The 13232-nt window shown below is 34.3% G+C and overlaps 1 protein-coding gene across 3 annotated transcripts in view; it reads left to right on the forward strand.

The window, feature by feature from the left end:
* The window catches only part of LOC117178346 (protein phosphatase Slingshot homolog 2), a 302560-nt gene that overhangs the window by 119399 nt on the left and 169929 nt on the right, over positions 1 to 13232 (forward strand). The window contains exon 1 of one of the 3 annotated variants that reach the window (XM_033369768.1): positions 11248 to 11962. The exons of the other annotated variants lie outside the window; for them this stretch is intronic. Coding sequence (XP_033225659.1) covers positions 11883 to 11962 — 80 coding nt within the window. The 5' untranslated portion in view covers positions 11248 to 11882. Of the gene's footprint in view, positions 1 to 11247; positions 11963 to 13232 lie in introns of those variants that run through there. 3 annotated transcript variants of the gene reach the window in all.

Raw genomic sequence — 13232 nt, forward strand, 5'->3', positions numbered from 1 at the left:
ACCCAAGTGGGGAACCTTACATAACGACTTCGTGAGGTTCTTCGCTTGGGGTGATTGCTAGAGTGATTGATCAGCAACCTGGGTCGGAGCAGTGTTGCGGAAGGAACGTGTTATTTACTTAAATAGCACGAGAATTCTGGAATAATCTGAAAAATCTCTATCCCTGCCACACACTACTCCTTTCCCCTGCCGAGTGAGTCACGCCTACCTCGAAAGGGAAATGGCTTAATGGTCTAATAATAATGTGTCACAAGTTGCAGGCGAGCAGCGCGCGACGCATTTGGTGTTCCAGCTCTACCACGTGGGCGAGCAGCTCGCTCAAAAAATGTTGACTGTAGGATGGACTGGTAATTCCGCAGATTACCCGAGCAGTGTCGGGCATGTACGAAACTTTTCTTTACTTGGGACTTTGCCCGATGCGTCCTTGGTCAATCTGCGGAGTTCCCCTGTCGCAATGGGCAATGTACGAAATGCCAAAACTATTTTTGATGTTTATGTATTTTACTCATCCTGATGCTGATTTAACTTTCTTAACAGGATTCGTTCTATTATAGGTCTATTTTAAAGTATATTCCCCGGCGAAAAAATTATATATAGTGAAAAAATTAGGTATAATTTGCATTCGTTTTGTACAAATAATGCTTAAAATTAATGGAAATTACATATAATAATTAACAATTGAACAAATAATTCATTAATTACATGCAAACCCTTCAGCAGATTAAACAAAAAATGTTTGAAATATTATTCTAAAATGTAAACTTTATTATTAAATTTTTCAATCAAATCTTACAATATTAATTAATGTATCAAAAATTATAAAACATACACATAGAAATCATTCTAATTCAAATACAAATACAGTGTTACAATTATGAATTACTTTATGCAGCAGGGATTAGATCCATGACATTTTGAAACTATAGATAATAACTAATATTTCCCTCGTTGTATGACCTATGTCTAAATTCCCCACCTGGATGGTATGTACAAATAGAAATTAAATACATATTAGTAGAAAGGAGAATGTACCTGAGCTTATCTACTTCTTCATAATAGTAAATGATATATTACTTAGGGATCGTCTAGTTTCGACGTATGGATATCGTCAAAGCAACGAATGTTGGGATACAGCCCTATATGGTTGTAAAACATAATTAAAATGAGCATTTCGAATACGGGAAAATATGAAAAATAAATATATAAATTTAGACTTGAGTCTAGATGTCTTCGCCAGATCTGTCTAGATAATTAACTAATGAGAAATTTACCATTGGTTGAATTCTTGACCAATATTGGTTGGGCACACGGCGTACACCCCCCTAAGCTTGATCCCAAATAGGACTAATGATGAGTCTTGGAAATTTCCGACTGGGTATTGAACATAAACAGTTCTCCTGCATATCGCATTTTCCATCAGTTTGAGTTCAGCAGCCAACTTAAAAACTTCGAGTGGAAACATTATTAGTGCACTATAATTTAGACCAAGTTACTAAATTGTTTAGCAACAATGAGTGACATTGTGACAAGTGATGATGCGATTAATGAAGTAAATAGTGATATGAGAGACAAGTTCAACGAAAAAATAATAAATCTAGTTGAAAGTCAATCGGGAAACACGATTCTTATAAATTCTATTTCAAAATACCATGAAATATTCAAGGAAGTAGAAGAAGCTAAAATAAAAACAAAAAAGTCCGCATTGGATTACGGACTCCTCAGTCGATACGATGTTATGTGTATTGGAGGAGTTAAAAAACTAATTGTGCCAATGAGTGAAGCGAAAAATCACATTAAATACTAAGTGACGAACGATGAAATTCTTGACGTTATTAATACTGCGCATGTTGAGTGCGGTCATGGTGGTCGAAATAGATTAGAGAAAGCTTTATCTGTTCAGAACGCGAATGTTACCAGAGCAATTATTTTGATTTTCCTCAAACTGTGTGTTATAAGTGAAATGATCCTAAAAAAGGCGTGGTTATGAAGCCCTTGCTTTTTAAAGAGATCAGCGCAAGAGCGCAAGTTGATCTAATTGACATGCAGACTTGCAAAGACGGGGATTACAAATTCATTCTCAACTATCAAGATAATTTGACAAAATTCGTGATGCTTCGTCCCTTGAAGACGAAAACAGTTTAAGAAGTGGCGTATTCTTCACTCGACATATTCTGTACGTTAGGAACTCCTTCAGTCCTTCCATCTCACAATAGGCGAGAGTTTTCTAACCGTATCATTGAATGACTGAAGGAAACGTGGCCGGATTTATCAATAGTTTACGGAAAACCTAGACATTCGCAGAGTGAAGGCAGTATTGAAAGAGCTAATCAGGCTGTGAAGAATATGCTTGTTGCATGGATGGAAGAAAACAACACGAAGAAATGGAGTGAAGATCTTAGATTTCACCAACTGCGGAAAAACCATACTTTTGATCGAGGCATCCATTACTGAGGAAAAGATATTTTTAATTCAAGCAAAAAGATTTGTTTGAATAAATATTTTTGATTCAACACACCTTCTTTATGTCAATTAATAAAACATTTGTTTAATTTTAATGTATGGCAGATATTGAAACTCATTGAATAAAATAAATTATGTTTGATACGATTTGTTTGATTTAAATAAATGATTTCATCAAGCCAAAGAATAATTTTGTTTAAATGGCTTATACCTAAATTAAAGAACGTATTTGTTTGATTCAGACAAATAATAGTTCATTGTGCATCCGCTTCAGTTTCGGGGCGCTGCAGCGTCACTTAGTTTTAGGCATTCAAAATGGTGGTTGATTCGTTGAATGTGTCAGCGTGTTTGTTCCCGGAGTATGTAAGCAGTAATGTAAAGGCTGTACCTAAGCGAAGCCTTGGAAATTTGCAAGTTACATTGGACGAGATAGTAAAGGGTTGGTTTTCCACCAATTCCAGATAGTTGCAAGTTTTATTTCTAAGTAACTTCAGACATATATGTTAGATGTTTTGAGAAAATTGCTGGAAACCTGGGACCTATCCAGCGATTTAATTGAAATTTTAAAGAAAAGTTATTTTCTTGCTATATTCTTAACCCTATTAAAAAGATTAAAGACTTTATTTCGAGCTATAAGCAAATTTATTTATAAATCAGAAGTTTATCAAGTCCTGCGACTTGAAATTTCGATATTACACAATTTTCCAGATTTATAATTTTTAAACATAAATTAAAAATTTATCAGTTTGTAAAATTTTTTGTTATAATTGTATTCACTTTTTTTGTTTTGATTTCCCAATTGAAAACTGCCTAATCTTTAGCTGATTCTCATTTCTTCTGTCGCTGCAGTGAACAGTGCATCATCCAGCTACGTGATAATCCATGACGATTATCACCCGCAAAAATGTAAAAAATTACGATTATACAAATAAATTATTCGAAAAGTGTCTGCATTATATTTATTTCCCAGTAGTATTTTTGAAACAAATAATTTATTCGCCAGGAAAGCATTAAAAATTATTACTTGACATGTTTACAATACGAAAGAAAAAAAGTTGAGAAAAAGATTCGAACCCATGGCAGCATGGTCAACAGTCAGACTCTGGTCCACTGGACCAGCGGATCTTGATGGGAGTCCATGCACGCGAACTGGTAGAGTTTTTGCACCCTTGGCTAATGTGATTTACAAACGTTCATAGTTCTTAAAAGGGACCAAAAAATCCGGGACACGTGTCTTATTATTTTTGAAGTAATATCGATTGATGATAGTCTCATCAAAAAGTCAATGTCCCAGAAGAGGTTTTCCCCTTTGAGAATTGTAGCCTTGACCCACGGTCGATAACGAAGGGCGCCCTGATTCCGCGTACAGAGTGATGGTAACAGCTAGCCTGGTGGTTGATCACAATACAGTCACAAAAACACAGAGGGGGCATTTATGTTCTCTCTGCTTTTTGCTCCATTTTCGAAACGAAACTCGCAAAATTTGGGGACACCATCTTCAAAACCTGGCCCTTTGGAAGAGCCGTGAATCTTTAGAATTATTCCATTATGTAAGAATTGTGAGTAAAAAAATAAAGTAGCAAACGATTCTAATCTTTCAAATGCTGCCGCCTGCTACCCGCTGGTTTCTATCTTACGCAAGATTCATATTTGTCGGGAAAATAATCATTTCCTTAATACATTTTTTGATTTTCCAACATTTTATTGATCCGAGTCCCGGGACGGTTGGATATTTCCTCAGGGAAAATATTTGTCAAAAAAGTGAAGGTCATTCCTGAAGTAAATTTCAACGAGGAATTCAATGATGACCTTAATTTTGACCTTGAAATTGACCTTCATGGCTTTTTGAAGATCAACTTTATTGTTTTAAATAGAAACCCCCTTTTTTATATCTGCAATCGATAGAGCGGAAAATTCTACATTCAGGTACGTACCCAAGTCATAGGTAAATTGTAACGGTTAAGGTCATTTAGAGGTTATTTGAAATTAACAAAGTTTTCCAAGAGGTCAGTGCAATTCCTGAAGTAAATTTCAACGAGAAATTCATTGGTGAGCTCTGTATTGATCTTGGTGATGATCTTCAAGGTTTTTTCAAGGTTTTTTCCAGGTTTTTTCCAAGCAGTTCACATTTACGTTTAGCATTACCCAGGAACAACGACGTGGAAGTAGTAAATTCTGTTCCCTTTGGACAATACGAATCATCTCCCTATCAATCAAAGAAGCCTGTTGCAGAATCCGATTCTGCAATTCGTCTAAGCTTTGCGGTTGCGTTGAGTATACTTTGCTTTTGAAGTAACCCCAAAGAAAATAGTCGAGAGGCGTCAGATTAGGAAATCTAGCAGGCCACTCGATTTCACCCCTTCTTCCAATCCACCTTTGAGGGAACTGAGTATCCAAATATGCTCGAACCTCCCTACCGTAATGAGCCGCTGCTCCGTCCTGCTGGAACCAAATATTTTGAAAATTATCGCCTTTAATCTCAATTATTTTTGGTACGTCACGCTCATCACTAGCTCAACGTAAACTATGGTGTGGGTTTTCAACAAATGCTTGGGCTATGTCCATCTGCATCTCCTCAGATCCTGCAGATTTAGGCCGACCAGATGTCTGAAGGTCCTTGATAGATCCATAATTCATAAAGCGCCTTACAGTTCTTTCAATTGTTGATTTTGAGACAGGATTTAACCCTTCTCCATTGGGATTAAAAAGCAAACGAACTTCATCTTAAGATGGAACTCGATCTCCCCAACCATGCATCAATAATACAGATACCCTCTCTCGTTTCGAATGTTTAGCTTGCGCCATAATAATCTTTTAGCGAAAGATAGTAAGTATGTACTCGTAATATGTAAATTTAGTTTCGATTCGTAATATTCGTATGGAAAAACGGTATAGGACTTATGGTATCGCCATAGGTATTGACTTAGGTATCGAAAAACGGTATAGGACTGTATAACTCTTCGGGCAGGAACAGAACTCTCACCAGAACACCTGGAACTTTTAATGAAAAATTTCCTTATGATTTTAAAATATTCAAAACGCTGTAACCAAGATCAATACAGAGCTCACCAATAAATTTCTCGTGAAATTTACTTCAGGGATTGCACTAACCTCTTGGAAAACTTTGTTAATTTCAAATAACCTCTAAATGACCTTGACCGTTACAATTTACCTATGACTTGGGTACGTACCTGAATGTAGAATTTTCCGCTCTATCGATTGCAGATATAAAAAAGGGGGTTTCTATTTAAAACAACAAAGTTGACCTTCAAAAAGCCATGAAGGTCAATTTCAAGATCAAAATGAAGGTCACCATTGAATTCCTCGTTGAAATTTGCTTAAGGAATTACACTGATCTCTTGGAAAACTTTGTTAATTTCAAATAACCTCTAATTGACCTTGAACGTTACAATTGACCTATGACTTGGGTACGTACCTGAACGTAGAATTTTCCGCTTTATCGAATGCAAGTGTAAAAAAGGGGGTTTCCATTTAAAAAAAAAACAAAGTTGACCTTCTAAAAGCCATAAAGGTAAACTTCAAGGTCAAAATAAAGGTCACCATTGAATTCCTCGTTGAAATTTACTTCAGGAATGACCTTCACTTTTTTGAAAAATATTTTACCTGAGGAAATATCCAACCGTCCCGGGACTTTTTAGACACCCTGTATATGGAATCAGTGCCGTACCTATTTAAAAAATTCAAAGTCGGATTGAACGAACACTCTTAAACATGAAATACACTCTTAGAAAAATCTGTATTAAATGTAATACAAATGTATATGAAGTCATTGGCATAAACGATAGTTTAAACTTAATACATATCAAAATATAAAAAGGTATACAATTGGTATATTAAATGTAATACATGTGTATATGCATTTTCAGATAAGGTGAAAAATCTGATTATATTCAAAATAAAGTAACTGGATGCGTTTTTCTTCTGCTTTAAGAAAGCAAGAAAGATTCTTCACAATCCCATATTATTTTTAAATCGAATAGTTTCCATAAAAACATGACAAATATAATTGTGAAGAACCTTTCAAGGAGTGTAATGAAATTTTGTAAATTAAAATTGAATGAAAATAACTAATATTACCATTAGTTGATTAAAATACAAAAATATGGAAACAACTAAATTTAAGTACAAAATCATTACCTCAATTTTTTTTTTGTTATAATATAAAAAATAATATTAAGTAATTATATTATATAATATATTAAAAAACGTTTCTTTTTCTTTAAAAATTCTAGAACAAGTTTACTATTAAATCTTTCATGGTTACCAAATTTTTAATACATATAAATAGCCTTGATAGTCAGTTATAAATTTAATTGTAAATATAAATTTAAATTCTTCAAAATCATTGGATAAGAAATTGAAAGGTTACGTAATTGCATATAATTGCAAATATAATATAATTGATAATATATAATATAATAATGAGAAATTATTGATAAAAAATCATAATAATTAATAATAAATTCTAATACTTAAATATATAATACTTTAAAAATTAATATAATAATATAATTGCAAAAAAAATTGATAATAAACGTGTAGATTAAAAGATTTTAAATACAACATTTTTAATTAAGGCCATGTGATGAGAGGGTCATGTGACCAAACCTGGTCTTCAATTCTTCTTTCCCAACTTAGGTCTAAACGAAATGAGGTATCGCTCTTAAAGTTTGGGAAATGAAAGAGGGGGTAATAAAGTCTATGTCTCTGCTTTGTTCCGGTGGAAATTTTGAGAACATTTTTTTTGTTGAAGAAAATACCAGTGGAAGTGTTTTTCTCAACTTACGTTCACACGGAATGAGATATGGTGTTAAAAATTTGGCACGATAAATAGAAGGCATGCAAGAATGTGTCTCTGGTCCTAAATAATTAGAATAGTGAAAAAAGTTTTTTTTTTAATTACTATTTTGGAGAAATACCGACCGTGCTGTCGTCAGACCCTGCAAGCAATTTGCAATGTTGTCAATGGGCTAGTTATGAGGTTTATATTGATCAAAGTGAGGCAAAACAACAAAAATAGCTCACGAACATTATGCACAAATAATGCAAAAACTAATGTTTGCACTTGAAATGCAAATAAACGTATTTGGTCTGACATACGTATCAGTCTGGTATAAGCTGTGTCAAAGCAGCACTAGCGCGGCGAGTAGAGAACTTCGAACTTCTAGGGTTCTGTGGGTAAAACACATTGCATGATTAACGTCACAGAAAGTTAAAAGTCAAACTTCTGCTGTAAAACCTAAATGTGTCCGTCGATAATCATTATTTGCATGAATAAACTTTTATTTAAACTTTTATTTTTCAATATGGGTGAAAAAATATTGATCTTAGGGCTGACTTGATCAGCTGTTATACTCGTCACATGGCCTTAAATGCCTCCAGAATGAATTGAAAGTCATGAAAAATTAAGAAAGTCAGGGCCCTCCAAAAAATATCTGGTGCCCATTCATCGAGATTTCTTATTTTAACATTGAATTAATAAACGGGCTTATAAATTTAGAGGAAGTAAATAAAAACATTGGATAATTTTTTGATTAAAAATTTTGTTCACCTTAAAACCTTAAATTATTTTATCTTCAATATTTTAAATTTGTGAAAAATTGAACATTAAAAACTTACAAATTAAATATATATAAAATCTATTAAATAGAATGAGGTTAGAATTTAATGAATAAAATCAAACATGTAAAACTGATCCATATATTTGAATATTTTTTGAAGTCCTACAATATTATCCGAAATTTAAAAAAGTTAAAGTTTGTACGGGCGACTTGACTTTAAACTTCAAGCCGGACAATTTTGTCGTCCCTAGCGATTCTCAATTTATCATACTGTTGTGTAATTCCTTTCATAATAAAATTAAAAATCTCTAAAAAATTCTGCAATATATACTTTCTTTTAAGTGTATCACTAATATCACACGAAAATAAACTTTATATCATTCATTTAATAAAAATGTACATTACTTTGCGTTATTCTATGATATACTGTTATGAAAATAAAACAATTCTTATATGAATTATTACATATCAGAATTTTCACTTTTGGATTTGAGATTTTACATAACTCGTGTGTAATACACCAAACTCTCGCTTTCAGTCAACCTGTTCTCAGCCGTTCTAGAACTGCGGGCTCCCACAGTTTCTCAGGGGAGTAGGGCGAGAGCTGTTACGACATTATATATAAATATATTCCAATTTGAAACGAGTCACTCGGCCCTCACTGTTTACGTTTCTGTCACCCTGAAATCAGTCCAAGGCCATTTGAAAGCAACCCCCGACGCTTGACTGAAAGAGAGAGTTCGGTGTATTTATAGTTCTGTTTTGTATTAAATTCTAAATGAAGTAATGTCCTCCATGTACCGAACTAATTGGTGAAATTTTAATGAACAAATTTTCTCCGTGTAGTTTTGGCATTTCGTACATTGCCCATTGCGACAGGGGCACTCCGCAGATTGACCAAGGATGTCTCGGGCAAAGTCCGAAGTAAAGAAGAGTTTCGTACATTGTCAACATTGCCCACAACATCTACACAATGTCCGTGCTCTGGAGTCTGGAGTAATGAGAGTTCGCAATTGACATTTCGGAGATCACAGCCAGACTGTATAACCCGCCGCTAGTTATGGGATGGTCATACGCTAGCTGGATTCCCTTTATTTTTGTCATGACATAAAACTATCATGACACCCAACTATGAAAGCGAGTCCTGGCCAGACCGAACTTAGAGCTTTTATTGTTCTAGGATGGCTGAGCAGCGCCAGTCTATTTCCAGACCTTCCGGACTAGACGGTCTAGGTTCTCGGTAAAGTCATGGGGCAGATCAGATCTAGATCTGGGCGAGACTTGACACAGACTGCCATGAAATTTTGTCTACACGGAATTAAATCAATTTGACTAAAAACTAAAGCCAGTATAAAAAAGTTTCGAAAGATAATGAGGCCACGAAGACATAATGTAAGAATTATGTGGTAATTATGTTTGATATAGAAAATAAGGAAAAGAAACGCAATGAAACTTTCGGTACACTCCTTTTCGTTTCTTTCAACATATAGCTTTGACGATACACAATTTTGACACTGTGCCTCTAAACGATTTATTTTTAGCACTTTTCCATACTAAGTGTATAGTATTTAGGATAATTGTCTTTAGTTTATAGAAATAATTAACAATTATCAAAAAATTCCCCTTAATGTCTTTGGGATTCCTGGTTTCTTTTTACTTTTTTCTTCGTAATTTTATATGTTCAAATAAAATAAAAAAAAGAAGAAAATTCATTAAGCAAAAATTGGGGAAATTCTGAAGTAGGCACTGCGGTTCCACAAAGTACTTTGTTTTACTTCGTAATAATTATATCCTATGCAATTTTCTTAAACTTTCAAAAACCTGCTCAAATATTTCTTTTGAAACCCATCGAAATCCCGTGAAATCATTTGAATACTACGAAATTCTTTTAAATTCTTTGTAATCCAATGCCGTCTCTTCAGATTGTTTGAAAACCTTATGGAACCTTAAAAGCTTATGAAATATAATCTTGACATACCCTGAAATCCTTTAAAATATCATAAAAGAGTTTTGAATATCCTTGAAAATTTTAGAAATTTCATGAAACCTTCAAGTCCTATGAAATTTTTTATATCTCTTGTTTCCGAAAGATTAAACGAGTTCGCGAATTATTTCATGATTTCGAGCATGTTTGTACTCGGAGAAAAATAGATATTAGCACAGACTATCTAGACATTACTATTAAAACATCTTAGCGAATTAACTATGTGACAGAAATCTAGATATTGAATCAGAGCATCCATAGATTTTAAAAGAATATTTGAACCAACTATATCCAAGATATTAAATGGCAGAATCTAAGATATTCAAAAAATATTTTTTAATTGTGCAAGAATTACCTGTAAAGCATGCCATTTTCTATCAAATCTAAAAGGATTTTAGATCTTAGTCCTCTGTTTTTGATATCTGAGTCCTCAAGAATTCGCCATTTTCTCACAAATATTCAATTTTCGTGTGGAAAGGATAACATGATTTTTAAGGCTAATATGAAACATTCCTGTAGCTGAGTTTTAATTTTCTTGAGAAAATTATGATACATCCAAAAACGCTCTTTTTAATATCTAAACTATTCACTGTTAATATCAAACGTTTTATACTTCCTATATAAACAGATATTGCTCTTTAATATCTTGTATAATGAATGGAAGATATTAGATATTATGCCGTAACATCTATATATTATGGTTAAATGTCAAAGTTTTTAATCTCTTCCTTTCAATATATATTTTTCCCCGCGTACTATATCGAATACAATAAATTGACATGTTTATAAATGGAACATGTGGCTAGCATAAAATGACGTTCATATTTTAATTAGGGAAATCGATCATGAAGGATTGTCATCTTCAAAGTTAATTGGACTTGCAAAGGTTATTGACCTTGTAAGCAAAGGCGAGACGGTAGGTTACCGTAGATAGCCAGACAGGAAAATGTGTTATGGTGTCATTGTGTTTGATATTATCATGTCCCTCCTTCTCTTTCTCACTTCATCTCCTCAGTTCATCTCACGATTCACGAGTTTTCCTTGATCGACCGCTTGCGCTATGTTTCGGAGCTATGTAAGATGAGGTTGGGTCGTGCCATACTCACTCAAAGCGGCATTGGCGTTGCGCTGGAGGGGAACACAGACTGTCGCTCGTCGCTGAGTCTTTCTCCTTTTCGATTCGTCCCCGACTTCAGTCCACTTCAGTCGCCTCGCGTTCGCCAACTTGTGCGCACGTGTTGTGCGCTCGTGTCTGCCCTTGTCAGCACTCAAAAATTCCTCACTTGTTTGACTGTAACACTCCATTCACTTTTCAATTCAGTTATTTCTCTTTGCCTAATTTTTCCCCGATCTCCCATAGTGTATGACGGTATTGTAGCTCTGGATACTCTGGAGTTCACACCTTCGTTGACAGTGCAGGATCTCAAGAAAAAGAGGCCCAATTACATTACCTCTCCTCATTGCTTCCGATACTTCCAGATTTTGAGGATCATCTTCATTTAGGCGTGATAACTTGATTATGATGAACGCTCCAAAAACTGCTACGTGACTTGGAAGATTTTTTAGCGGAGATAAATTAACACAGAAGATACCCTTAGAAGGAAAAAGTTTTGAAGGAAGAAATTGATTAAGGATATAGGTTTTTTGAGGATAAGCAATTGTAAAGTGTTCGGTTGTGGATTCAGTTGGATAAATGCTAGTGACATGTGTTGTGCGTTGTGTCCTCGTGGATCATGTTGGTCACTGTTAGTTTGGAATACAGATGCTTCATTTTCTTTAATAGATTGATAAATTTTTGATTTCGTGATAAGTTGAAAGAAGTGCTTTTCTAATGAGGCATCTCGAGCAGTGATTTAATGGTTTTCGAGAACATCGGTATGCGGAATCCTGGATTGCTTCTGGAGGATGCTAGGCATGGATATATTCAGTACATAAGGTAATTACATGTTTTGTAATAGGGAGCCAGAATAATATAAGTCTCAAAGAGGCCATAACAAAAGGACGATAAAATGCAATTCTGCTGAATGATTGATTTAGCTAACGCTATTTGGGAAAATCCGTGCTTACGGGTATCATTTGACTAATTTTAATTTGGAAAAATCTCGCAGGATTTTTGCAAATGAAGAGTTACACCTACATATCGTAAAATTGTCATAAATATGACATCATTTGATTGTTCTTGTGTTGGAACTAGAACTACAACAATGCTTTATGCTTGGCTTTATGTCTCTTTATAGAAGACTTCCACTGTTGCGGAAAGTAGAACCGGAATTGGTATAATTACATAGATTGTAAACACATATCCCGTATATTTATTTTATGATGATCATGCACATGACGAAGTGTGTCGAAATTCGGGATGAGTAATCAAATATTTTTCACAAGCTTGGATAGTCGTCCGAATTTTCGGTACAACTAGTCCAACCCTTTTTTCAACTCTCCAAATTTTTCGGAACTAGACGCAGCTAGTTATTAATGATTTAAATTTGTAATTCTTTAATTTGTTATTTAATATAGAAAACTTGAAATTTAAATTGTTCAATTTTGATCGTTGTGTAATTGGAAAAGTTTGAATTTTTAATGGATTTAGATAATAAATACCTACATTTATCAATTTCAAATTTGTTAATTCAAAGATTGTTCATTGAAAGAGTTGCATTTTTTAATTTGAAATCTGAATACAAATGAGGGGAGAACAATGATAAACCTTACGGTTTACGCTTACGGTATAGAATGATAGCTTGGATTGGACCCGTTGTCATTCTCCTTGAATTCACGATCCTTACCAAAATTGCATATTTCTCGTCGCCAAGATCCATGAAAAATTGTCTGGCAAGAAAATAACATAGTAATGTTTCGGATAAATAGTACGATAATGTATTTATCTCGCGCTACGCGCTCGATATTTGTGTACGGACATTTTAAAACTAAAGGTGAAAGCATCGACAATAGTAATTTTGTGATTGTGAATTCTCTTTTGTTAAAGCTCCTTCGGCTTTAACGAACACATTCTCATCACGTATCTCGTGGTTCACACTCGAGCTTGTCCCTGAAACTTTATATCATTCCCATACATGTATATTATTATAATTCATAACTTATACTTATAAAAGTGGGACGATGGTCGTGGGGGCTAAAGCGTAGGCTTTGGACCCACTCCTTCGGCTTGCGGGTTCGATTCCCGCCTCGCACTCTGGAAGAGTCTC

Source organism: Belonocnema kinseyi, chromosome 8 (assembly GCF_010883055.1).
Source record: "Belonocnema kinseyi isolate 2016_QV_RU_SX_M_011 chromosome 8, B_treatae_v1, whole genome shotgun sequence".
Lineage (NCBI taxonomy): Eukaryota > Metazoa > Arthropoda > Insecta > Hymenoptera > Cynipidae > Belonocnema > Belonocnema kinseyi.